At 59.2% G+C, this 24,800-nt stretch overlaps 1 protein-coding gene across 2 annotated transcripts in view; it reads left to right on the plus strand.

Annotated features, from left to right (window-relative positions):
- Nucleotides 1-15,378, plus strand: part of MAPK8IP2 (mitogen-activated protein kinase 8 interacting protein 2) — a 31,117-nt gene extending 15,739 nt beyond the window's left edge. Inside the window, exons 1-13 of one of the 2 annotated variants that reach the window (XM_069581891.1) lie at nt 976-1,080; nt 4,230-5,311; nt 6,272-6,377; nt 7,675-7,959; nt 8,093-8,186; nt 8,281-9,483; nt 9,790-9,865; nt 9,992-10,164; nt 10,246-10,355; nt 11,105-11,209; nt 11,326-11,396; nt 13,932-14,030; nt 14,675-15,378. In XM_069581891.1, coding sequence (XP_069437992.1) covers nt 5,247-5,311; nt 6,272-6,377; nt 7,675-7,959; nt 8,093-8,186; nt 8,281-9,483; nt 9,790-9,865; nt 9,992-10,164; nt 10,246-10,355; nt 11,105-11,209; nt 11,326-11,396; nt 13,932-14,030; nt 14,675-14,747 — 2,460 coding nt within the window. In that variant the 5' untranslated portion in view covers nt 976-1,080; nt 4,230-5,246 and the 3' untranslated portion in view covers nt 14,748-15,378. Of the gene's footprint in view, nt 1-975; nt 1,081-4,229; nt 5,312-6,271; nt 6,378-7,674; nt 7,960-8,092; nt 8,187-8,280; nt 9,484-9,789; nt 9,866-9,991; nt 10,165-10,245; nt 10,356-11,104; nt 11,210-11,325; nt 11,397-13,931; nt 14,031-14,674 lie in introns of those variants that run through there. The other variant, XM_069581890.1, reaches the window with a different exon arrangement.
- Nucleotides 15,379-24,800: the final 9,422 nt, after the last annotated feature.

The raw sequence follows: 24,800 nt of genomic DNA on the forward strand, positions 1-24,800 counted from the left end.
CGACGGAGGATGAGATGGCTGGATGGTATCACGGACTCGATGGACGTGAGTCTGAGTGAACTCCGGGAGATGGTGATGAACAGGGAGGCCTGGCGTGCTGCGAATCATGGCGTCGCAGAGTCAGACGTGACTGAGCGACTGAACTGAACTGAACTGAACCCCATGGACAGAGGAATCTGGTGGGCTACAGCTCTTGGGGTTGCAAAGAGTCAGACACCACTGAGTGACTAACATTTTCACTTCTTAATCCAATTACTGGTGTCCTTAAAAGAAGGGGGAAACTTGGACCCACACTCAGAGACAGGAGAGAGGGTCACGTGACAGTGCAGACAGACACTGCGGTGATGCCTCCGCAAGCCGAGGAGTCCCAGCAGCCACCGGAAGCCAGGAAGGGGCAGGGGAAGCCCTTCCCCAGCACCTTCCGCATGGCTTGGTGGCTGTTAAGGGACCAGTCTGCCTGGTTTTGAGCTTCTACCACCAGAATTGTGAGAGAATAAGTTTCTGTTGCTTTAAGCCACCAAGTTTGTGGTATTTTTTATGGCAGCCCTGATGGCTCAGCAGTAAAGAATCTGCCTGCCAGTAGAGATGTGGGTTGGATTCCTGGATCAGGAATATCCCCTGAAGAAGGAAATGGAAACCCATTCCAGTATTCTTGCCTGGGAAATCCCAGGGATAGAGGAGCCTGGGGAGCTACAGTTCATGGAGTTTGGCAAAGAGTCGGACATAACTTAGTGACTAAACAACAATAATAGGAAATTAGTATGTAACCTGTGGGGTATAGAGAGCAGAGATAAAGCACAGCGCCTGCTCAAGAGGAGACTCCTACTATAAGGCCAACCCTCTACCAAGCTTAGACATCAAAGGGTTAAACCCCCTGAGTAGGGGTGAATCCTGTCCTTTGAGGATTGAGAAGAAAATTAACAGTTGCAGGGCCTTTCCTGGTGGTCCAGTGGCTAAGATTCCATGCTCTCAAAGCAGGGGCCCCTGGTTCGCTCCCTGGTCAGGGAACTAGATCCCCCATGCTACAGCTAACAGCCCACATGCTGCAATGAAGACCAGGAATACTGTGAGCCTCAGCTGGTAAGATTTATTATTATTCAAATAAAAGCTTTTCTTTTTAAAGACAATCGACAACTTCAAATTCGGGGTAAAATCTGTGTGTTTGAGAAACAGAGACAGACGGGAAAAAGAGGTGCTGAAAATTCAGAACAAGAAGCTGGCCCTCACCTGGGTTGCCGTTCAAAGCCTTATGGTCGAGGCCGTCTAAGAAACCTCAGTGGTCATTGAATGCCAACCTGAAGTCAGGCTGGGAATTCTATAGGTGCCTGGTAGAAGCAAACACAAGTTCTTTCTGCACATAGGCTATTTCTAGGCCTCAGAGTTTTCCATAAATACAATGCCAAGGCTAGCAAATACCTCTAAGTTTAAAAAAAGGTAATTGAACAGAAGGATAATGAGAAATCATGTCAGCTAGCCAGCAGTAAGCACAGACAGCATGTTTCAGATAATGAAGTTCTCAAACATTTATAAAATGCCTGTGTTCAGTATAATTAAAGTAATAAAAGGCCAGTTTGGACATATGCGCAGAAACTAAAAAATTATAATGGATAATCAAACAATTTGAAAAGAACTTCCAAATAGAAGTTCTAAAACAAAAGTTTTAATTTAGTCAAAATTTTACTTGAATTTTAATTTTAACTAAATTTAAAATTCAGCATCCTTCACATACTAGCACAGACACTGGCGGCACATCTGGAGGCTGTATTTCTGGATCAGACTGTGCCAGTCTGAGCAGAGATGGCAAGAGTGAGAATCCTCGCTGAGTTTTCTTAGATGGCCAGTGGAGCTGCGGGTTACCCATCTTGCTTTCTTGGCTGAAACTAGACATTGAGATTTCAGAGACTTCAGTTCAGTCGCTCAGTCATGTCTGACTCCACTCTGACTCACTGTTGTAATTTCCTCATTGGTAGAAATCTATTAGCTGAAAGGCATAACTGTTTGTGACAATGCTCTCTTAAACCAGAAGGATGCTTTTACTGTCCTTTCCTTTCAGGCGTAACAGTATTGAAAACCCCATTGCACTGGACCCTTTATATGTACAGAGATGAGAATATATCACTTATTTTTAACACTAGATTATGCCTGTTTGCTGATGGAAATGATCCTGAAGAGAAGTTGGCTATTCCATAAAGGGGGTTAATTTCTAGCAAGGAACTTGGGTTGGCAGTAAGAAAAGTAGGAGCATCAAGGGACTGGAGATCTGTGATGGTGTTATAATATGCTGCCAACCTCCCCCCCCCCCCCCCCCCCCGCCCCGACTCCAGTTCTTTGACATTCCTACCATTGAGAAGCCAGGTCTATGACTGCTCTCTTGAATCTGGATGGGACTGTGACTGCTTTGACCAGTGGGGAGCCATATGACTTCCAAAGCTAATTCAGAAGAGGTCATGCAAGCTGTCTCCAGCCCTCCAAGGGCAGTCACTCTGGGAGAAGCTTGCCATTATATCAGAAGCCCAACTACCCTGAGACTTCCATGAAGAGAGGCCAGGTGTGGGTGCTGATTGATAGCCTCAGGTGAGCCCCCAGTCAACAGTATCAACTGTAATCTTGAGAGTGAACCATCTTTGGAATCCAGCTCCGTTTACCTCCAGCTGTAACCAAACTGCTTGAGAAACCCCAGGCAAGAGCTTCCCACTGGAGTCCTTCCTGAGTTGACAACCCCAGACTGTAAGCAGAATAAAGTGGTTGTTTCAGTCCTCTAAATTGGATGGTAACTTGCTACACAGCAATAGTGCCTGGAGTAAGTTTCTCCGCCACTTTGGCCATGTTGTGAGATCTCCGTTCCCTGATCAGGGATGGAGCCCTGGCCCCGATAGTAAGAGCATGGAGCCCTGCCCCTGGACCACCAGGGGATTCCCTGGAGCAGGGTTACGGGGTCAAAGAATTGTGTCATGGCGATACCATAAGAAAGTGAGAAAGATAGGCAACGGCCAGAGAATTAGGGGCTCAAAATCAAGATTCAAGAGGTGAAATGGCTGGTTATGAGAGTACTCCCAACAAAGTACAGCTCTTAAGCTTTTCATTTTTCAGTTTTGCTACTGGGGTTTTAATTTGTGTTTGTGATACCTATGCTATGTGAATGAAGCAAAAGGCAGAAGGTTCGACTTTATTTAGTTTCTAATCTATGAGAAAATTGTCAGAAAGTATCCCCTGGCTTTTTAGGGTTCATCTGTGATTAGGATTGCTGAGGCTGTGTTGCTGTTTCAACTTTCCCACATAAGTCCAGTCAATTTTGTGTTTTGTACTAGGTTTACCATTAGTAGACCCTACACCATTAGATTTGATCAGAAGTCGAGGGTGTTAGATGGGTCATTTTTGTGGATGTCCAAGTTCGTCAGTTCAATGACAAGACTCAAGATCAAAAGGGAATCTGGGAACTTTAGGTCAAAGTTCTTTGAGAATTCTGAGAAGAGATCTGGAGTTTCCTGGGGAAAGCAGAGTAGTTAATGCATCCAGAGCCCTTGAACGTCAGAAATGGGGGATGTTCTTAGTGCTCCTAAAGTTGAAAAGACAGCGTGATGACAAGGATTTAGTGCCCCAGATGTGGTAGAGTCCACGAGCCTCATTCATTCATTCACATATTTGCTGAGCACTTACTGTGTGCCAGGCACTGTGCTTGAAGCTGAGAGGTTCAAAGAGAGGTAAAATAGTGTCTCTGCTCTCCTGTGGCTCTCAGCCATTGGGGAGGGAAAACGTATAAATGCCTTTCTTAGAAAAACACTGTAATTGGGATAAATTATAAATTGGGGTTGGGCCACAAATGAGGGCACCATCTGTCTCTTCTCTCTGGGCTGGAATGATTGCCGCCCAAAGGACAATCTCACCTTTCCCACCTTGCGTGAGCTCCTTTGCCCTGCGGTTTGCAGGCATCAGTCACTCAAGTGGCTAGTCCTTTCCTCAGAAATAATTTTCCACAGAAAAAATTTAGACAAAGAATGTCAGGATACATAATTTCCATCAAGGCAAAGAAAAGAACGATTTCATTGCAACCTTGTTGAAACTCCAGCCTCTTTCTATAGCCCAATCTTCTCCATAAAGTCTCCCTAACCTGGTCCTCCAACCTGTCTTTAATAACCATACTCACGACTCCGACCTGTCCTTCCCCCATTGCAGCACCAGCTGATCCTCACCCCTTGAGCTGAGTGTCAACCATTTCTCTCCACACACAGCTCCACAAAAGCCAGAACATGCTGGTTACCTAGTTGGTGCTCAAGAAAGTTTTCCTAATTGAATGAAGAGAGCCTCAGGGTTATAACTTCACCTGATGTCCATCAATACCTGGTATCCAGCCTGCGCAATCTGTACTGTGTACTGAAATTCCGTGTGGGCCCCAGTCAACATCCTCTGTGTGGTAAACTCTGTCCAGACGGGATCAGCGCCCCTTGGGCAGATGCCTCTGTCCAGCACCGCTCAGCACCCTCTGGGGGAACAGCTCCTCCAGCTCTGATCAGCACTCGGCGGGGAAACAGCTCCTGCAGCCCCAGTCCGCACGTTTTAGGGAGACATCTCTGTGGGCCAGTCAGCACCCCTTGTGGGACAGCTCCGACCAGCCCTGGTCAGCACCCAGACGTGGACAGCTCCTCCGGCCCTGTTCGCGCACAGCCCACACTGTCAGTCTGAACCACTCGGATCCGGGCTTGGGAACCCCAGGCTTCTGCTCTGATTCCCTGGAAGTCAGCGCAGCTCCCGGGGCCGCACCCACCCCTCCATGAGGCCCCGTCCCCCCCACCCCCACACCAGCTAACCAGGGGTCTGCAAATCGACTTTCCCATCGCCAGTTCCTCGCTGAAGCTCTCACCACGCGAACTGATGCCCCATCCCCACCAATCTGCTTCCCACCTGCCCCCACCCCAAAGAACCAAGCCACACACGCGCCTCTCCAACCCGAGCCTCAGTCAAACCATCTCGCCTCCTCCAACCAGCTTCCCCGCCGTCCCCTCCGCCCTCCCCCGGCCCGCCCTCCTCCCCTCCCCCGGCCCGCCCTGCTCCCGGTCCCCCCGCCCCCGGCTCGCGCTGCCGCGGTGTCCTGGCGTCGAGGTGTGCTGGCGGCGGGGTGTCGCAGGGCGTGTCACGAGGTGACCGGGGGCGGGCTGAGGACGGGCGGGCGGGAGCGACGGAGGGCGCGCGGGGCTGGCGCTCCGGGCACCCCTCCCCCGCCGCGGTCGGCAGGCCTTTCCCCGGAGAAGATGGCGGATCGGGCGGAGATGTTTTCTCTTTCCACCTTCCACTCGCTGTCGCCGCCAGGCTGCAGGTACGCACTCGGGCGCCCGGGCCCTTCCCTGCCCACCGCTCCCCCTCTGACCCCGCCCCAGACTCCGCCGGCCCGACCCTGCCACCCCACCCCCAACGCCTTTGGGGGCCGGAGCCCCAGACCCTCTCTGGTCCCGAGGCCCACTTGCTCCCCATCCCCCACTCCTGGTTCCAGGCCTCTCCACTTTGTCCTCCCCTTACGACCCTCCTCCAGCCCCAGTGACCATCCCCCACCCCAGATTCCTGCCGGGACCCGGTGCTGCACCCAACCTGAGCCTCTCCTCCAAAGGCGGAGGTCATGGGCCGAGCCTGAGGGGCAGCCTGCCTGCGGGGTGCTGAGCACACACTCTGCCTGGCAGTGTCCTTTTTGGCCTTGCTGGGCCTCTGGTGGAGGCCTGGCCTGGTCTGCAGGGCTCAGGGAAGAGAATTGCAATCAAGCCTGGAGCCTGGGGGAAGGGACTAGGGTGGGGAAAGGGCTGAACCTTGGGATGTAGGCCGGTCTTGGGCAGGAATAGCGGATAGAGGGGCTGAATTCTGCTCCGGAGCAGGCTCGACCCCTCCCCCTCCCCCTCCCCCAGCTGCTGCAGCTTCAGTCCCCCTCCCCCTTCTCGGCTCAGCCTGACTCCCCTGAGGCTGAGGCTGTGACCCAGAGGGGCCTGGAGCTGAGCGCAGTGGGAGGAGAGGCTGCTGGCTCTGATGAGGGGACTGGGAGGAGGGCTGGGGGCAAGTGCTTCCTCAGGGCAGGCGGTGGCTCCAGTTGTGGGGGAAATGCCCTGGAGAGCAGGGCTTAAGCTTCAGGATAATGGCAGGATGCCTGTGTGGGAGTTGGGGGCTCTGGAGATCGTGGGGTCGAGGAGCTGGGGTGGGGGGCTCCCTTGGCCCCTCCTTAGGACCAGCTCTCAGACAGGGAGTCCAGGACTGATGGCTCTCTCAGGAGCCCTGTCCTTGCTCTCCTCTCCAGGCCTCCTCAGGACATAAGCCTGGAGGAATTTGACGATGAAGATCTGTCTGAGATCACTGATGACTGCGGTCTGGGCCTCAGCTATGACTCGGACCACTGCGAGAAGGTGGGGAGAGGGCTGGGGCAGAGAACTCTCTCACAGGAGAGCCTCACTTAGCTTTTGCTCAGCGGTCTCTGGGGAGGGTCTAAGCTCAGCCTTGAGAGGATCCTCTCGGTGCCCCCTCTCCCTTGGCCTCTTGACTTGTGGGCCCCTCGATACCTGACCCCTCTCTTCCTAAGAGCGGCCCACTGAGGACCTTCCCCAGCGTCCCTGCCTGGCTTCCTCCATGGGCTGGACTTGGGGAGGGAAGAAGTGCCTCTGCTTTGGGCCCTCTGGCCTCAGATCTACCCCCTTCCAGCTGCCATCTCATCTCCTTCTCAGTCCTGTCCCCACCTCTCTAGCCTCTCTTAGCCTCCTGTCTCCTCCCCTGAAGTTCCCCTTCCCCCATCTCCTCCTCCTCCCTGGCTCTTCACGTTTTTGTTTTCATTCAAGAACATTTCTGAGCAACTCCCGTGTGGCAAGTGCTAGAGGCTTGCAGGTGCCTGGGAAGACAGCAGGACAGGTGTGGCTCTTGCCCTTGGGAGCTTATAACCTAGTAGGGGAGGAAGACAGGTGAGAGACAATGGGTGCCTGAGCCTCAGCATCTGGGTTCCAATGAGGGGACACATGGCCCACCCGAGACTGAGGCCATTAGGGAGATTTTCTAGTGGAAACGCAGGGCCATGCCCTTAGGGAAGACTAGCAGGAGCTGGCAGATGAGGGCAGTGTACCGGAGGGGATGGAGCAGAGGAATTGCTGGCGGGGGATTAGTGGATCGCAGGCCCTGAGGTTGGTGCAAGTCTGGTGAAACCTGGTGCTGGGCCTCTTTGCTTCACGCGTTCATTTGATCTTTACTGAGCTTTTATGTGGGCCAGGGCCTGTTCTCGGTGGGGGTCGGGGTACCGCAGTGTACAATATGGACATGGCCCTGTCCTGGTGGGGCTTGCAGCTTGCTGGGGAGACAGATGCAAACTCTACGGTTAATTATGAGTTGTGTTAAAATGCTGTGAAGGAAAAAGTACTGGTGTTAAATGTGATGGGATTTGAGGGTGGGATGAGGTTGGCAGGTGGGTTGGGGCCTCTTTGAGAATCTGTCACTGAGACTTAGGAGTTTGGGCTCTTATTTACCAAGATCCTTATGTATCTTAAGCTGATTTTAAAAAAAGCAAAAATCAAAAACTGCTCTGTTGATGGAGAGCAGAGTGGTCTGGAGGGAGGTTTCCCCCCTTGACTTGTGGCTTCCTGCTTTCACCTTTTCTGGCACCTGGGACCCCAGGCCGCTGTCCTGCTGCAGTCCAGCTCTGCCCTGTCCTTCTTCCTGCAGGACAGCCTTGCCCTGGGGCGTTCGGAGCAGCCGCACCCCATCTGCTCCTTCCAGGATGACTTCCAGGAGTTCGAGATGATTGATGACAATGAAGAGGAGGAGGAAGAAGAGGAGGAGGAGGACGAGGAGGAGGAGGACGAGGAGGAAGGAGAGGGGGAGGGCAAGGAGGGAGGAGGCCCTGGCTCAGAGACCCCTGCCCCGGAGCCCCTGATCCCCTCCCCTTCCCTAGAGGAGCCTCACAAGCATCGACCTACCACCCTCCACCTGACAACGCTTGGAGCCCAGGTGAGCTCCCAGGCCCAGAGCTCCCCCTGGTTCCCGGCATGGGGGGCTCTGGTGCCCACGGCCACCTGCCCCCTCCTGCCCGCGAGGACAGGGGCGCTCAGCGCCGCTCTCCCCTGCCCCTCCCCCACCGCAGGACTCGCTGAACAACAATGGAGGGTTTGCTCCAGGGCCTCCGGCCTCCAGGCAGGAAACAGCGCTATGCCCAGCGGCGCAGGAGCCTCTCCGAGGTGAGCAGGGCAGCAGGGTAGCGGTGGGTGTTGGGGAGCGGCACAGGAGGCGGGGGAGGGCAGGGGGGGGCTGACCTGAGCCTCTGCCCCGCAGAGGCGCCCGTCCCCCTCGCGCCCACCGACACAGACCCCTGCGGGGCGCAGCCACCTGTGCGCCCAGGCTGCGACTCCGAAGGAAACCAGCCCGCAGGGCCCCTGGCACCTGGTGGGGCCTCCCCTTCCTCGGATCCGGGTATCGAGGCCGACCTGGGCAGCGGCTCCAGCGGAGGCCGCGGGGGCCGGCGCAGCAGCCAGGACCTGTCGTCCCCGGGCTCCGACTACGAGGACGTCGGGGGCGCGCGCCTAGGGCGCATGATCTCGTCTATCTCGGAGACCGAGCTGGAGCGGAGCAGTGACGACGGCAGCAGCAGCAGCGGCCGCTCCTCGCACCTCACCAACTCCATCGAGGAGGCCTCGTCGCCGGCCTCGGAGCCTGAGCCAGAGCCCGAGCCGCCCTGCGAGCCCCCGCGCCGCCCCGCCTTCCTGCCCGTGGGCCCCGAGGACACCAACAGCGAGTACGAGTCCGGGTCCGAGTCGGAGCCGGACCTCAGCGAGGACGCCGACTCGCCCTGGCTGCTCAGCAACCTCGTGAGCCGGATGATCTCCGAGGGCTCCTCGCCCATCCGCTGCCCCGGCCAGTGCCTGTCCCCCTCGCCGCGCCCTGCGGGGGAGCCTGCCTCACCCGCTGGCGAGGCCGCGGCGGCGCCTGGCGGCGTGGAGCTGGTGGACATGGAGACGCTGTGTGGGCCGCCGCCGCCCGCGCCCCCCGCCCCTCGGCCCGGCCCTGCGCAGCCGGGGCCCTGCCTCTTCCTCAGCAACCCCACGCGCGACACCATCACCCCGCTGTGGGCCGCCCCAGGTCGCCCCGCCCGCCCAGGCCGTGCCTGCTCCGCAGCCTGCTCGGATGAGGACGACGATGAGGACGAAGAGGAGGAGGATGAAGCTGAGGCTAAGGCGGCGCCCCCCGGGGGCCGAGGAGCGGGCCCCGCGGCGCTGGACGCCTCGCTGGTGTACGACGCGGTCAAGTACACGCTGGTGGTGGACGAGCACACGCAGCTGGAGCTGGTGAGCCTGCGGCGCTGCGCCGGCCTGGGTGAGGACAGCGAGGACAGCGGTGGCGAGGCCAGCGAGGAGGAGGCAGGAGCCGTGCTGCTGGGTGGGGAGCAGGGCCCCGGGGACGCCTCCCCGGACAGCCCCGACCTCACCTTCTCCAAGAAGTTCCTCAACGTCTTTGTCAACAGCACCTCTCGGTCTTCCAGTGAGTGGGAAGGGGGAGGGGGTGGTTCCAGGGGAGCAGGCTGGCTCCTCGCCGGGGGCCGCAGATCAGCCCCCAAGAGCCAGGACAGCCTGAGGGTCTGCGGGTGGCCAGCGCTGGGCACTGCCCTCTTCCCCAGGGCCTGCGTGGGGGCTTTCCCGGGCTACCCCCGCGTGGGGAGTGGCGAGGGGAGGCTGCTCTGTCTCCAGCCCCAGGCAGGGCCAACCCACCCCAGGGGGCCGCGGGAAGGGGGCCCTGGCTGGCCTTCTAGCGCCTCCCTGAGCCTTCCTCTCTGTTTCTCTCTCTCAGGCACCGAGTCTTTCGGCCTTTTTTCGTGCCTGGTCAATGGGGAGGAGAGAGAGCAAACACACAGGGCTGTCTTCAGGTACAGGCACCCCCCTTGCTGGCGCTGACCCTCCACCCGAGTCTCAGACCCTCTGGGACCCTGGTGGGCACAGCCCAGCCCTCCTGCCCCTGCCCTAGTGATCTCCCACCTCTGACTCGCCCTCAGGTTCATTCCCCGCCATCCCGATGAGCTGGAGCTGGACGTGGATGACCCGGTGCTGGTGGAGGCTGAGGAGGACGACTTCTGGTTCCGTGGCTTCAACATGCGTACGGGCGAGCGCGGGGTCTTCCCTGCCTTCTACGCCCATGCGGTGCCAGGGCCTGCCAAGGACCTGCTGGGTGAGGCCCCTTCCCTAAGGGTCATTGTGTCACCCAGACCCTCTCTTGCTGGCCTAACCCAGGCCCCTTGTGACCCCTTAGGGAGCAAGCGGGGTCCCTGCTGGGTGGAGCGCTTTGACGTCCAGTTCCTGGGCTCCGTGGAGGTGCCTTGCCACCAGGGGAATGGCATCCTGTGTGCAGCCATGCAGAAGGTCAGTCTGGGGCTGGGGGTGGGGCGAGTGCTGCAGGCTGGCTCAGCCCTTGGAGGCCTCGAGCCTGGGACCCCCAGCGCTGATGGAGGGGCTGGCAGACAGGCCGAGGGCAGCGCCGTGGCTGTTCCCCGGCACCATCCCACTGACCTCCCCCTGCAGCCTGTCCTATTCGTGTCTGGAAGTCAAGACCAGCTCTCTCAGACCCTCCTCCGGGGGCTCACTGATAGTCCCTCAGTCGTGTCCGACTCTTTGCAGCCCCAGGCACTGTAGCCCGTCTGACTCCTCTGCCCATGGGATTCTCCAGGCAGGAACACGGGAGTGGTTGCCATTTCCTTCTCCAGGGCATCTGCCTGATCCAGGGATCGAACCCAGGTCTTCTGCATCGCAGGCGGATTCTTTACCACCTGAGCCACCGAGAATGCAATTTGCTCGCTCAGTATTCGCTCAGTGGCCGCTCAGGAGGGCCTGCCTGCCTGCCGGTCCTGAGACAGAGCCGGAGCAGCAGGGGGGCAGGGCAGCCCTGCCCCTACCCTCTCACGGGACGGGTGCTGAGGAGCCCGGGGCTGCAGTCCTGCAAAGGGCCGGGGAGAAGACGGGGCAGGCCACCCCGAGACCGCGGGGCGGCCAAGACCATGCTCATATCTTCCCGAATCAGGGCCACGGCTTTTCAGACCTAATTGAGAATGTTCCCCCAGGGGGGAAGCTGATGCTTGTAGGCCCCTGAGACCTTCTTCTCCTTGACTCTGCAGATTGCCACGGCCCGAAAACTGACCGTCCACCTGCGTCCTCCTGCCTCTTGTGACCTTGAGATCTCTCTCCGGGGTGTCAAGCTGAGTCTCAGCGGAGGCCCTGAGGTGGGGTGTGGGCCCTGAACCACTGAGGCGGCTGCAAAGGGCGGAGCAGGCGGATCAGAGCAGGCGTGTCTGGCGGGCTGGGCCACCTCTGCTAACCCTTCTGCCGTCTCTTCCAGTTCCAACACTGCAGCCACTTCTTCCAGATGAAGAACATCTCGTTCTGCGGCTGCCACCCCCGCAACAGCTGGTAAGAGGCTTCCCCTTCCCCTAGTCCCCTCAGGCCCCGGGGGCCGCCCACATGCAGTCCCGCCGTCCAGCAGCCCCACCCACTTGGCTCCATGAGGTGAGCCCCACATGGCGCCCGCTCTGTTCCGGGTCCGGGAGACATGGATCAGACAGGCTCCCATGTGGTCTGGGTGGGAAGACAGACACACAGTCAAGTAAGTGCTTGAAGCATCTCTAGGGATCCGGTGGACATCTCTCTGGGGCTCCAGCGAGCACAGAGGTGGCTGAATTCTCCTGGGACTTGGGGGGGGGCGGCAGTCGGAGACCACTCTATAAACCTCGAAAGACAGATGGGTGACAGGGTGGGTCTTCTTGGCATGGAGCCAGCTGAGCCAGGGCCAGGGGTGAGAGGCACTAGGGGGTCTTTAGGGGAGCCAGATGAGGCAGGAGGGACGCGGAGGACCTGTGCCCTTCTGACCCTGCCGAGGAGCTTGTAGTTAACCCCATCGGCAGTGGGGTGGTGGGTGATGCCGTCAGGCTGACCAGCTGGCTCTGCCTACTGTGCAAGCGGAAGGACCCAAGTGCTGCTGGCCAGAGCCAGGAGGTGCGGGGCCCTCCAAGTGGCGTGTCCGGGCGGGTTTTGGGAGGTGGGACAGGCAGGCCTGAGCTGACTGGATGTAGAGACCAGTCTGCAGGGAGAATCAGGTGACCTGGCTGTTGAGCGGTTGGTGGCCCACACAGCAACGGGCCTGGCAGGCCGGCTGTGCAGTCTTCAGTTGCAGACGTGGTGGGGTTGTGGTGTCCGTTGTTACTGGGGTCTGGAGGATGGAAGAGAGACCTCGGGGCAGGTATGTTTTGGAGCAGACGGATAACTTCGGCCATGAGGCAGACAAGATGGCCAGGCCAAGAGAGAGGAGGTGGGAGTGAGAGCAGCGGCGTACCCGGCGGGTGGAGGCCGGCCGTCCTGCCCAGCTGGACTCTGTGCCGTGCCGGTGAGGCGAGCCGTGCGGCACAGTGCTGTGTGCCCCAGAGGAGGTGATGGGGGCTGAGCCTCGAGGCACACGGAGCCCTGCCGGGGCCCGGAGGTGCTGCTGGTATTTGAGGCCGCAGGTCCTCAAGGGAGGCAGACCGTGAGAAGCACACTCTGTTCCCGGGGTTGAGGTCGGGTGTGTGCCGTTTGCACGCTTGTGGTGAGACTGGGGGCGCACTGTCTGCTGACTGGGCAGTGGTTTCCACCCTTAGCAGGGCAGAGCCCCGTCTGGCTGCTTCTCCATTGAGAGGAAGCTGATTTGACGGGCTGGAGATCTGGGTAGGGGACCGGGGCTCAGACCAGGCCATGGGGTGGACTGTGCCGTGAGGACTGGCGTGCACGGCAGCCATGTGGACGGTGGCCTTGAGAGAGAAGGACGGCAGAGGGAGACGGGGCGCCACAGGCTCGGGCCCCCAGGCCAGACCCTGACCGTGTGCAGCTCCGAGGTTCGCCGGCCAGGAAGGGACCGAGGAGCTGCTGTCCCGGCCCCGAGCTTCCTGATATTCGCTGCTCCAGAGCCCAGCCCAGGCCCCTCAGGGAGGAGGCACAGGGCGACGGTGCCTGGTAGCTCAGGGGTGAGGTTGGCCTCTGCTGGGTGCCTGGGGTCTGGACAAGGGAGGAGTGAGTGGTGGCTGTGATCACAGGCGGTAGAGAGCGTGTCCAGGGTGCTGCAGGCTTGCTGTCTGTCCGCGGTGCGTGTTCGACCCTTTCTGGGCCTTGGTGCCGTCCCCTTGAGACCAGCCTCACCGCACTGTTGTGAGGTTTGTGCCGGTTATTAATGAAAAGAGCTTGCTTAGGCGGGTGCCTGGCCCTTGCTCTGAATCCAGTCATCTGAGCGTGGCGCTCGAGACAAGGCCCACACACGCATGCTGTGCTGGCGATGACGCTGTCCTGTGGGCTCCCATCTGGAGGAGCCACAAAGCCCTGACCCCCCAGCATGGACGGGATGGGCCACAGCTGGGTGAGGGTCCCGAGCCTCCTGCTGCTGGCCGCTGACAGGCCCTCCCTCTGGACAGTAGTTTTTGTTGATGTCTTGCTGAGAAGAAGGGCAGGTTCAGGAAAGCCACACAGGGAACAGAGCTGGGCCCCCGGAGCTGGGGTACAAGCTTCTCCTCCAGGAGGACTCTTGTGCACATCAGGGCCCACGTCAAGCCCACAGCGGAGCCTGAAAAGTACTGTGGGTGTGCAGGACCAGAGGTGGAGCTGGGCAGGCTCCAGGCCTCAGGGGAAGGACGGGGCGGGGTCACCCGGGACGCCCAGCAGACTGGGGAGAGACCGCCTCGCCGTGCGGCCTGGGGGCAGGCTCCGGGCGCTGGCTCGGGAGGAAGAAGATGCAGCTGGACACCCTTGTAGACACATTAACAAAGATCGCTAACTCCTCATGGTGCCCAGCACTGTGCTCCTGGACAGAGATCATGTGACCTGCACACTCCCCAGCCCTGCCCGCCCTGCACCCTGCGCTCTGACCTGGGGGCCGGTGCTCCATGCCCTGACACCCCTGTGCGCTTGCTGCCCCACCCCCCACAGCTATTTTGGCTTCATCACCAAACACCCGCTGCTGAGCCGCTTTGCCTGCCACGTCTTTGTCTCCCAGGAGTCGATGAGGCCCGTGGCCCAGAGTGTGGGGTGAGTGGGTCTGGAGGGTGGGCCAGTGCACATGATGGCCAGGACCGGGACGGGGTGCTGGCCTGGTGCCCCGGCACACGCAGCTGCGGGGAGGGTGGGGATGAGGTTTGGGGGGCGTGGGGGGGTCAGATGGCAGTGGAGGGTGTCGAGGGGCATGGGGACAGAGTGGAGGGGTCAGATGGCAGTGGAAGGTGTCGGGCGTGGGGACGGGGTGGGGGGGTCAGATGGCAGCGGAGGGTGTCGAGGGGCATGGGGACAGAGTGGAGGGGTCAGATGGCAGTGGAAGGTGTCGGGCGTGGGGACGGGGTGGGGGGGTCAGATGGCAGTGGAGGGTGTCGAGGGGCATGGGGACAGAGTGGAGGGGTCAGATGGCAGTGGAGGGTGTCGGGCGTGGGGACGGGGTGGGGGGTCAGATGGCAGCGGAGGGTGTCGAGGGGCCTGGGCGCGTGGTCCTCGGCGGGTGGTCCTCAGTGTGGGAGCGGCATTCCATGGGGTGGGGGGGGTGGGGGTAGGGAAGGCCACACTGGACCCAGACAGTGAGGAGCCAGGTCCGGGTCAGGAGGCTGAGGGCTGAAGCTGGGGCAGTGTGGCGGGCCTGGGTGGGGCCGTGGGGCCCCGGGCCTGAGGATGCTCTCCCCCTGAAGCCGCGCCTTCCTGGAGTACTACCAGCAGCACCTGGAGTATGCCTGCCCCACAGAGGACATCTACCTGGAGTAGCTGCCCCGCTCTCCTGCCCCGGGAGCAGCCAGGGCTGGGGCCACCTCAGGAGGCTGCCTCAGCTTCGGCAAGGACTGGACTGGGGGCCCGTGGGGCCTGACACCTGGGGGGCCGCGGGCTGTGCGGGATTGCGCATCCTCGCCCGGGGGGGCCCTGCGCCTCTGCCCCCCACGCGTCCCCCTGCCACCTGGGGCTGCCCGCAGCCCCCCCAAACCCCGTCTGTCTCTGCTCCTCTGTGCTGCGAACTCTCACCCTCTGCTCTTCACTGTGGGGTCGGAACTGGGAGGTGCGTGGGGAGGAAGCTCCCAGGTGACCCCTCTTGCTCGTCCCCCGTGATTTATAAAGGAGTTTTAATTTTTATAGTGAATATCAAGGGATCGTCCTGTCCTCATCATGGGGACAAAGAGAGGGCCCCCCATACTGCCCCACTTGGCGCTCGGGGGACACAGGGAGGGGTTCCCCAGGAGGGCCTTGGTGGGGACTAGGAGTCGTCCCTGATGCTCACCCCGAGTCCCAGACGCTGCTAGGAGGAGGGGGCCCTGGCCTGGGCCCCAACCACACCAGCATCTGCTTTGCCGCTGCAAACACTCCCCGCAGTCCAGCACCTCAATAAACTTTCTGCTTGGTGTGACCCTGGCTATTTCTGGGGTGAGGGAAGCAGATACGGGGCTGGGGACCAGGCGCTGCCCACAGTGGCAGGGGCCGAGGGGCCAGGGTGCTGGAGCTGCTGTCTGAAGCTCTGCCGGGCTCCTGGTGTGGTGTGTGGCGGCCGCTCTCCACCGCCACTCGCTGGGTCAGTGAGGAAGCTGAGGCCCGAGAGGTCATGAGATGCGTGTGCTGTCTGCCTGCACTGGAGCACCAGGCTGGGAGTGTGTGCAGGCCTGTGAGTGTGCCCGCATGCTTGTGAATGCGTGTGTGAGGCACAGCAGGCATCACTCTGCTTATATCCTAAGACTGGTGTTTTAAAAATTCTCCACAGAGAGCCAGAAGGCAAGAGGTGACTCTTTGTCACATGCCCTGCCTGCTGGGGAAAGGGCTTCCGTTGCTTCTGGCTCCACGAGCACCCGCTCTCAGGCGCTGAGGTCAGCGTGGCGGTCAGCGCTTTCCCGAGGGTGGGCCTGCCCCCCCCTGCCCCCCAGACCCAGGACAAGAGCAGCAGGAAGAAGACCACGGGTGCAGGGGATGGAAGGAGGAGGGCCAGGGAGACAGTCCACACGTGGAGGTCAGAGACACCTGTCTGTGAAACCATGTGCCTCTGCTCACCCACCCACAGAGGACACAGTCACGCGCCAGGCGTCATCAGTGACCCCTCAGCATCTGGGCAACCGCCGCGCAGGCCAGGGCCCCGACCCTGCGGAACAGGGAGACCCAGCGGAGCACCTGTGAGCAAACCTCTTACCGAGTGCGGCTGAAAGAAGCGGAGCCCTGAGCAGCTGCCCGCCCTTGAGCCTCCCACACCCGGGAGGCTCCATTTACCCAGCACCCCCGCCCCGCCACTGGGCTCGGTGCCCTCCTCCAGCTCACCTCCCCACCTCTCTGTCTCTGAGGCTCTCTCTACCTGCCTGCCTTTGGGACAGCGGCCAGACGTGCTTGGTGGCCTTCGCAGGGCGCAGCTTCCTGTGGGGCCCTTCCCACACCTGCCCGGCTCTCCGCCCTGGCCTCCTCTCCTGACCTCTCAGGCACCTTCCTTCACGCCCCCAGCTTCTGGGGGCTTCTCAGCCCGGGCTCCCTGCCTGGGCTCAGTCTCCAGCTCCAGCTCCCTCTCACTGGAGCCCTCCCCGAGCTGGGCCCCGCCCTGTGCCACCCAGGGAGGCACAGGCCCAGCTGTCCTCCAGGAGCGCCCTCTGCCGGTCCCTGGGCAGCGGCCTCGAGGGACTCTGTCAAGGGGACCCTGACACAGAGGTGCACAGGAGCACACGCCCGGTGGCTGCCACAGACACTTGGAACCCATGAGCTTTCCCCGCACGTGCCCGCGTCCTCTTGGGTTGGCTGAAAAGTTCGTTCAGGTGTTGCACAAGCTGGTTTGGAAAACAACTTTTCAGCCATCCCAATGGATCAGTGCTCTATTGTGTTTTCCAGTTTGCTGGGCTGGAGCCAGCCTAGACTTCCCTGCTGTCAGCTTCGCCCCCACCCATCACCCCTAACTCTGCCCGCTCACCCCCCACCTCTGCCGGATCACACCGCCTGGATCTTTGGGCATCAAGCAGCTCCCTGCAGGCTCCCAGCCCCCACCTGCCTCTGCAAGTCCACCAGCACCTGCAAGGAGAGCAGTCTTGGCAGAAACCTGAGCAAGCCGCTCGCCCTCCTAATCCTGTGGCCGCAATTCTGGCGGCTCCCAGCTGAACCTCCACCTGCCCTGTTGCTGCCCTCCAGCCCCTCTTCCCTCCACCCCACTTCCGCCCTTGGAAACAGCTTCCTGTGGGCATCTGCTGTCCTCTGCGTGTGCCTGGGCGATCTCCTACCATCCTGGATGCGGGAGCCCCGGCTCTGGGCCCTGTCCCTCCCCTGGCAGATGATGCCAATCGAGAGTCTAAGAGCATGTGTGTGTGCCAGGTCGCTTCAGTCGTGTCCGACTCTGTGCGACCCCATGGACTGTAGCCCGCCAGGCTCCTCTGTCCATGGGATTCTCCAGGCAAGAATACTGGCGTGGGTTGCCCTGACCTCCTCCAGGGGACCTTCCCGACCCAGGGATCAAACCCACGTCTCTTATGTCTCCTGCGTTGGTAGGCAGGTTCCTTACCACTAGCACCACCCAGGAAGCCAGAGAGCAGGACATGGCTAATGCTCCCTGTCCTCCCAGAGCCTGGTGCAGCGCCTGGCACACCTGCTGGGGGCCCTTCGGAGCCGGAGTGGGGAATGAGTCAGCCCCCTGTGCCGGGACTCTGCCTTCTGGAAGCCCAGCCAAGGGCAATGCCCTGCACTCTGCCTTCTGGAAGCCCAGCCAAGGGCAATGCCCTGCACGAAAAGCTTTACACACGTTCCTGTTTGAGATGTTGGAAGCAGGGACTTCCCTGGTGGCCCAGCGGTTAAGAATCCGCCTGCCGATGTGGGGGACACAGGTCTGATTCTTGGTCCAGGAAGACCCCATGTGCTGTGGAGCAGTTAAGCCCGTGCGCCACAGCTCCCGGGGCCGCAGGCTCCAGGGTCCATGCTCACAGCAGGAGAGGCCGCCCTGAGATGACTGCGCAGCCGGGCGGGAGCCCTGCTCCCCACAGCTCAGAAAGCCGGCACGCAGCAACCAAGACCTCGTGAGGCCAGAAATAAGTGAGTAAAAAGAGTTGAAAGCATAAAAACAATCTAAATATTGACCAATAGGGTTAACTGATTTAGATTAGAAATAAATAATTGGAATATTGGGCTGATTTGAAAAAAAGTGTGCTTACAAATAACAATCATACAGAAAATGTTTGTTATGTTGTTAAGGAAAAATAAATATGCAGAGTCTATGCTCAAAACTACACTGGAAAGGACTGAAAGGAGACAAAGACTGCAGTCGCCACCGGAGCCGAGGAGGACGGCTCCTTCCTCTTTCCCTGCAGTGAACACGTCCTAGCTGTTTATTAGGGACCCCCAAAGGCAAACAGAAACACTGACAGAAAAGCTAAAAATAAAAAAGATAAACTCTAACATGAAAAGCTATTTTGGCCACGATGAAAGTACCCATCTCAGAGGATTCGGTGTGCTCAGCCAGGAGGCTGAGAGCGGCAGTCGTATGTGAGTTTTATTTGAGGCTAGAAGGAGATTGAGAGAATCAAGGTATAGTTTAAGGCAAAAAAAAATTAAGGCAGAGTAGCCAAGATCATTATAAAGTGAAGAATGGTGGTCTCAGCTCAGTCTAGTTATGAAATATTGACTAAGAAGTTCATGATTCAAAGTGTTAAGGAGAAAAACATAATCAGATCTAAAAATACAATCTATAAGGCAAAGAAAAAAATACATGTACAACTGGGACTTTATATTCTTCATGTCACTAGCAACATTCTTTTTGGATGTTAATGGGAATATTTCAACAGGGGGTTAGGTGCGATGCAAGTATTAAGCTCTAAGAGAAGACCCCAGGAAGACAGTCTAGTAAGCCACGGCACTCCTTGCGCCACAGGGGGTCTGGAGGCTGGCGTGGAGGGCATCAGGCTCCTCTCGGTCCTGGTCCCTGTGTGTGCTCTCAGTCCTCATGGCTCCCCGAGGCTGCTGGATCTCTGCGCACTGTGCTCGGTTCCAGGCAGGAGGACATGAAAGGGCAGAGGGCAGGCAGCTGGTTTGGTAAAGGCCCCACTGTGTGCTGTACTGAGGAGTGGGCAAGAGCGAGGCAGAGGGACCAAAAGCCGCATAAGGCCCATCCTTAGGCTGGGTGCCCTTCCCTGATGCACCTCCCGAAGGTGGGGAGCCAGAACATTTACCTGCTGGCTCCCGGCCCTAGCTGGTTGAGGGCCACCCCAGGAGGGCTCACCCCTTGCCCTTCAGAGCGTCTCACACAAGGGCTGAGAGTGGAGTGAAGAAGCAAGTCCCCTCGGGACCACCCAGCCGGCCACAGCCAAGCTCAGGACCCCTGCACAGGCTTCTGATCCTTCACAGCTGAGTAGCCATCGTGACATTCTCAAAAGAAGCACTGAGAGCAAAACCCCCTGAGGGGCCTCCAGGCACCAGCCTGCCCCAGGCTGAGGGTGGCTGAGAGGCAAATGGCGCCCCTAAAGGCAGGCCATCGGGGGCATGGCCTTGGTGCTGAGCACAGCAGTGGTACCGGGACCCCGTTCCTGAGACAATGCCCTGAGCTGGCCTCACCTGGTGTGCAGGTGTGAGGTGCGTGTGAACCGGGAGCTGCTGCCCAGAGTAGGTCTCCCCTCCGATGCGTCCCCGCTCCGGCCTGGGCCTCGTGTTCTGGAATTAGCACAGGACCTGGCGCACAGGCCCGTCTCCGGCCCTGGCTCTGCCTTGTGGCAGCATCCGGAGTCCACAGTCAGCGGCACCGAGTCCCACGCCCTCTCGCCGCGAGTGAAGTGCAGCTTTGCAGGGAGGAGGACAGAACAGTTCAGCCCTAAAAGCTACCTCGGCAATCACTGGGGTTGATGACAAGACAACTTTGATTTTGTTTATTTCCTTTGTGCAAATTTAGAGCAGACAAGAGCGGCCAGTTCCCAGCATCCGCCTGGCAGGAAGGGGCCTGGCTCCCACCCTGTGTAGACAACCCCCTTGGCGGAAGCAGCTCACCACACTGACGCTCCACCGCCCACAGAGAACCCAAACCCCGGGAGCAGGAGCCCCTGTGCTCCCCGTGCCTGCCCCGGGCTGGCTCTGCTGGTGGTGAGCTGACCCCTTCCCTTGCTCCCTAGGCCCCAACCACCTGGAGATCCACTTCTTGGCAAGACAGGAGGCTGGACTGAGGGTCCCTCCAGGCTGGAGGGGGCTGTGGTCCCCAAAGACCCAGGTGCCCCCTTGGGAAGGTGGGCTCTGGACACCCAGCTGATGAGGCCGCTCACGCCACAGTGTTGTAGGGTCTGCAAGACGGGGGGAGTTTGCACCCTTGCCGAGGGACCTGGGCCCAGGTAGAGACTGCCCCCCGGGGCCCTGCCATCTCAGACCCTCCCCAGCCCCGGGTCCCTCTGCCTCTGCTCCCCCTCCCTGGGTCTGCTCCTCTGGGCAGAGGGGCTCTGCTCGTCCTCCTGGCGGGGTGGGGGTGGGGTGGCGGGGCAGGCTTGCCTTGGCCCCCGGGGCTGTGACCACCTGAGGCGGGGGGTCTCCACGCAAAGGAGCCCAGGAGGCTGGGGGCACAAATGCGTGCCTCCCCCCTCTGCTACTGCTGCCCCTTTGGCAGGCCAGGGGTCGGGGGACTGGTGGGACTCTCCAGACGTCCCGGGTGGTGTGCAGGTATGACGAAGGTCAGGGTCAGATGCAGGAGTCACGGTGAGTACAGACCCCGGTGGGGGGCAGGCACACCCACCTGGTCGTCAGGCCCCCCTCAGAGTGAGCTGCAGGCCCTGCCTGGGTACCCTAACCAGGACGCATGACTTCTGGGACAACAGTCAGAGAAGAGGCGGAATTCATTCTATTCCATGGAGATGCCCCCTTTTGCCACCCCTTCTGGCCATTTGGGGGACAAGCAAGCACCTGAGCAAAGAGGGACAATGGGAAGGCGAGGGGAGGGTGGTCTCCCTGTGGTCGCGGTCAAGGTCACGGGGTGGGGGGAGGGGGAGGTGGAATCGGGACCCCTCCTTTCCTTCCCACCACCTGAGGGGAAACCGCGGCACCCACTGCCTGCTGTTCTGTTCATCCCAACACAAGCAGCTCCTGGCAGAGGGGCCTGGGCTCCCTGAGGAAGCCGCTTAGGGGCGTGGATGGTCTTAGGCTCACAGGGAAGGGCTGCTGCATTTTGCTTGCTCCTGACCGTGCGGAGGCTGCGTTGCTCTGCCGGCTTCTCTCTGGTCGTGGCGAGGCGGCTCCTCCGTTGCTGCGGCGCCCGGTTTCCCACTGCTGCAGCTTCTCCTGCAGAGCGCACGCGGCAGGGCGCGGGCTCAGGAGCCGTGGCTCAGCTGCCCCGTGGCAAGTGGGATCTTTCCGGACCAGGGATCGAACCCACGTCTCCTGCATTGCCTGGTGAATTCTTTACCATTGAGCCACCAAGGAAGCCCAGAGCTGCTTTTCCAATCAACAGCAGCAGAGCGGGGGCATTTTGGACAGCATCTGGGGCCATTAAATGGGTGTATAGCATGCGAGTGTGCGTCTGGGTCGGGTGTGCATACCGGTGCCTGTATGAAGAGGGGGCATCACACTAACACAGCTACCATGATGAGAAACAAGCTTTTCTGCTCTCAAAGCATCACAGCAAGCCCTGCATGGAGGGGAGGGGAGGGGAGACCTCACGCACACGCGTGAGTGCCCTGCCTCAGGTCTCGGCAGACAGGGAGGCAGCCCTGACTGCTTCAGCTACTACCTCAGCCCACAGCTATGCTTCCGTGGGACCAAGGACTCTTCCTTTGTGGCATTTATAACGGGTAAATTTTTTAATGATATAACTGACACAGTCATGATTAAGTTTTCATTTCCATTGAACTATAAAATCTTTTGTTTTGTTCAGTTGCTCAGTTATGTCTGACTCTGCAGCCCCATGGACTGCAGCACACCAGGCTTCCCTGCCCATCACTGACTCCCAGAACTTGCTCAAACTCATGTCCATTGAGTTGGTGATGCCATCCAACCATCTCATCCTCTGTTGTCCCCTTCTCCTGCCTTCAATCTTTCCCAGCATCAGGGTCTTTTCTGATGGGTCAGTTCTTTGCATCAGGTGGCCAAAGTATCGGAGCTTTAGCCTCAGCGTCGGTCCTTCCAGCGAACACCCAGGACTTCCTTTAGGATGGACTGATTTCCTTTAGGATGGACTGGTTGGATCTCCTTGCAGTCCAAGGGACTCTCAAGAATCTTCTCCACCACCACAGTTTAAAAGCATCAGTTCTTTGGCCCTCAGCCTTCTTTATAGTCCAACTCTCATATCCATACACAACTACTGGAAAAACCACAGCTTTGACTAGATGGACCTTTGTCAGTAAAGTAATGTCTATAGTCTTTAATATGCTGTCTAGCTTGGATCATGGGATTCCCTGGTGGCTTAGATGGTAAAGCGTCTGCCTGAAATGCGGGAGACTCGGGTTTGATCCTTGGGTCGGGAAGATGCCCTGGAGAAGGAGATCGCAACCCACTCCAGTATTCTTGCCTAGAAAATCCCATGGATGGAGGAGCCTCATGGGCTACAGTCCATGGGGTCGCAAAGAGTTGGACACGACTGAGCGACTTCACTTTCACTTTCTCTAGGTTGGTCATAGCTGTTATTCCACGGAGAAAGCGTCGTTTAATTTCACGGCTGCAGTCACCATCTGCAGTGATTTTGGAACCCAAGAAAGTAAAGTCTGTCCCTGTTTCCATCGTTTCCCCATCTCTTTGCCATGAAGTGATGGGACTGGACTCCACGGTCTTCATTTTTTTGAGCGTTTTAAGCCTGCTTTTCTGCCCTCCTCTTTCACTGTCACCAGGAGGCTCTCTAGTTCCTCTCCGCTTTCTGCTGTAAGGTGTGTCCTGAGCACACAAGCCTCAAGCGTGCAGCTTCAGCGCTTCATGCACGCGTGCACACACCTCAGCCCTTAGTCAAGGGGGGAGCTGCAGCAGCACCTGATGGTTCTCTCCTGTTGCACCGAGGCAGTTCCCACACCCCGAAACCTGGGCAGTCTAGGTGTCTTTGCACTGAACTCCACTCTGTCTGTGTGCTCAGGCCGGGTGCTCACCTCCTTTGCTAGTCACTAAACACCACAAGAGCGGGGCTTCCCTGGTGACCCAGCGGCCAAGCCTTCACTCTCCCAGCGCAAGGGTCCTGGGTTCGAGCCTTGGTGCAGGAACTAGATCTGCGTGGTAAAACTAAGAGTTCAAATGACATAAAGATCCCTCGCACAGTGAAGATCCTGTGTGCTGCGACTACGATCCAGTGCAACCAAATAAAAGTATGTTTAATAATAAGACACCCACAGGAGCAGGGCTGAGTCCCCTCTTTTGATCCGCACCCCAGCCCTATGCCAGTGAAGGTCTGTGGAACTAATGAGGTGATGCTCACAACCCAGCTGGGCAACAAGGTGCCCGCAGGTTGTGCCCGAGTGTTGGCATCCGTTCACTCTCGCTGGAGTTTGGATGTGATACAGAGATCGCGCACCTGCTCCCACTCCTCTCTGTCCTCGTCCTGAAACCAAGGCACCCTGAGGTGCCTGCAGGCCCCCTGGAGGAGAGGGTGCAGGCGGCACGGGGTGGGCACACCCAGAGCACGTGTGCACGTGGCTCCTCTCTAGGCAGCCTCAGAGGGACAGTTCCAGGATGCAGTGGGATTTGGACATGGCTAATGCAGCGCCCAAGCCAGACAAGAAGTGACGGGTCACATGGAGAACACAGAAGGGGCCCCTGCACCTAGACACATGCCCTCCACACGCCCCGTCCACACGCCCAACCAGCGAGCCTGCCTCCAGCTGCAAGTAACACACCAGCCAGTAGCCGTGGTTTCGGAGGCTGGTCTGTCTTCTCACACCATGAGCTCCGGAGGGACACGGCTGGGGACGCTGATTAGCATCCAGTGTCTGCTCAGGGCCAGCGTTGACACAGCATCGTCCTCACCATCTCCAAGGGTGATGCTGAACAAGACCCTGGGCTCCAGCACATGCCCTGAGCTTTCTCTGACAAGGATCCTTGGTTAGACACCCTTCTCGGGCCAATCACTGGATCGTGAGTGGCTAAGACTGGCTACTACTCTCCTGGGACTAGGAGAGGCTGCACCTGAGAGGTCAAGGAGTCTCAGCCCACCAAGGAAAGGGTGGATTCCATCGGCAGAAAGAGGATGGCTGTCTGGTCTACCACGAAGACAGCACACCCACTTCAGGGTCCTGAGCACAGCACTCTTCTCACTCAACCATGAGGGAGCAGGGGCCCTGACATCAGTACACACACAGGTGACCCCTGAGGGCTACACGCCGTTGTGCAGATGCATGCAGTGGGCAGTCAGGGGGCGCTTTCTTCAGAGAAGGTGCCAGACAGCGTCAAGGATGGGCATCTTGGCCAGCTGCCAGGGCTAAGGGACGAGGGCATGGGGGAGGCATGGCAGGCCACTCGAGGAGTCTGGGTTCTGAGCACAACAGGAAGCCTGCAGTTCTGAGCAGACAGAGCCAAACCGGCACGTCGCTTAAGAGATTGCTTTGGTGGAGAATGGCTCCTGCGCGGGCAGAGGTGAAGCCGGGAGACCGCAAAGATGCATGCAGGCAGGCAGCTCGGAGCTTTGCAGGAGGCACTGGGGGCTGAGGGCAGGTCTCTGGAGCTGCTGCTGTGCCCTCCGAGTGCGGGGCCCCCGGCCCACGTCACCACGCCGGCTGACCGCTCCACCACGTAGGATGTGCAGCTCCTCACCCAACTTCAGACAGGCTTCTCACAGCCAGGCAGGTCTGGTTCCTGTGCTTATCTACCGGGGAAAACCTGGCTCTCCCGGGCGCTGTGTTCTCAGGGTCTGCTCTCCGCCATCCTCTCGCCCCCTCCCCACCC

Source organism: Ovis canadensis, chromosome 3, assembly GCF_042477335.2.
Source record: "Ovis canadensis isolate MfBH-ARS-UI-01 breed Bighorn chromosome 3, ARS-UI_OviCan_v2, whole genome shotgun sequence".
In the NCBI taxonomy this organism is placed as follows: Eukaryota; Metazoa; Chordata; class Mammalia; order Artiodactyla; family Bovidae; genus Ovis; species Ovis canadensis.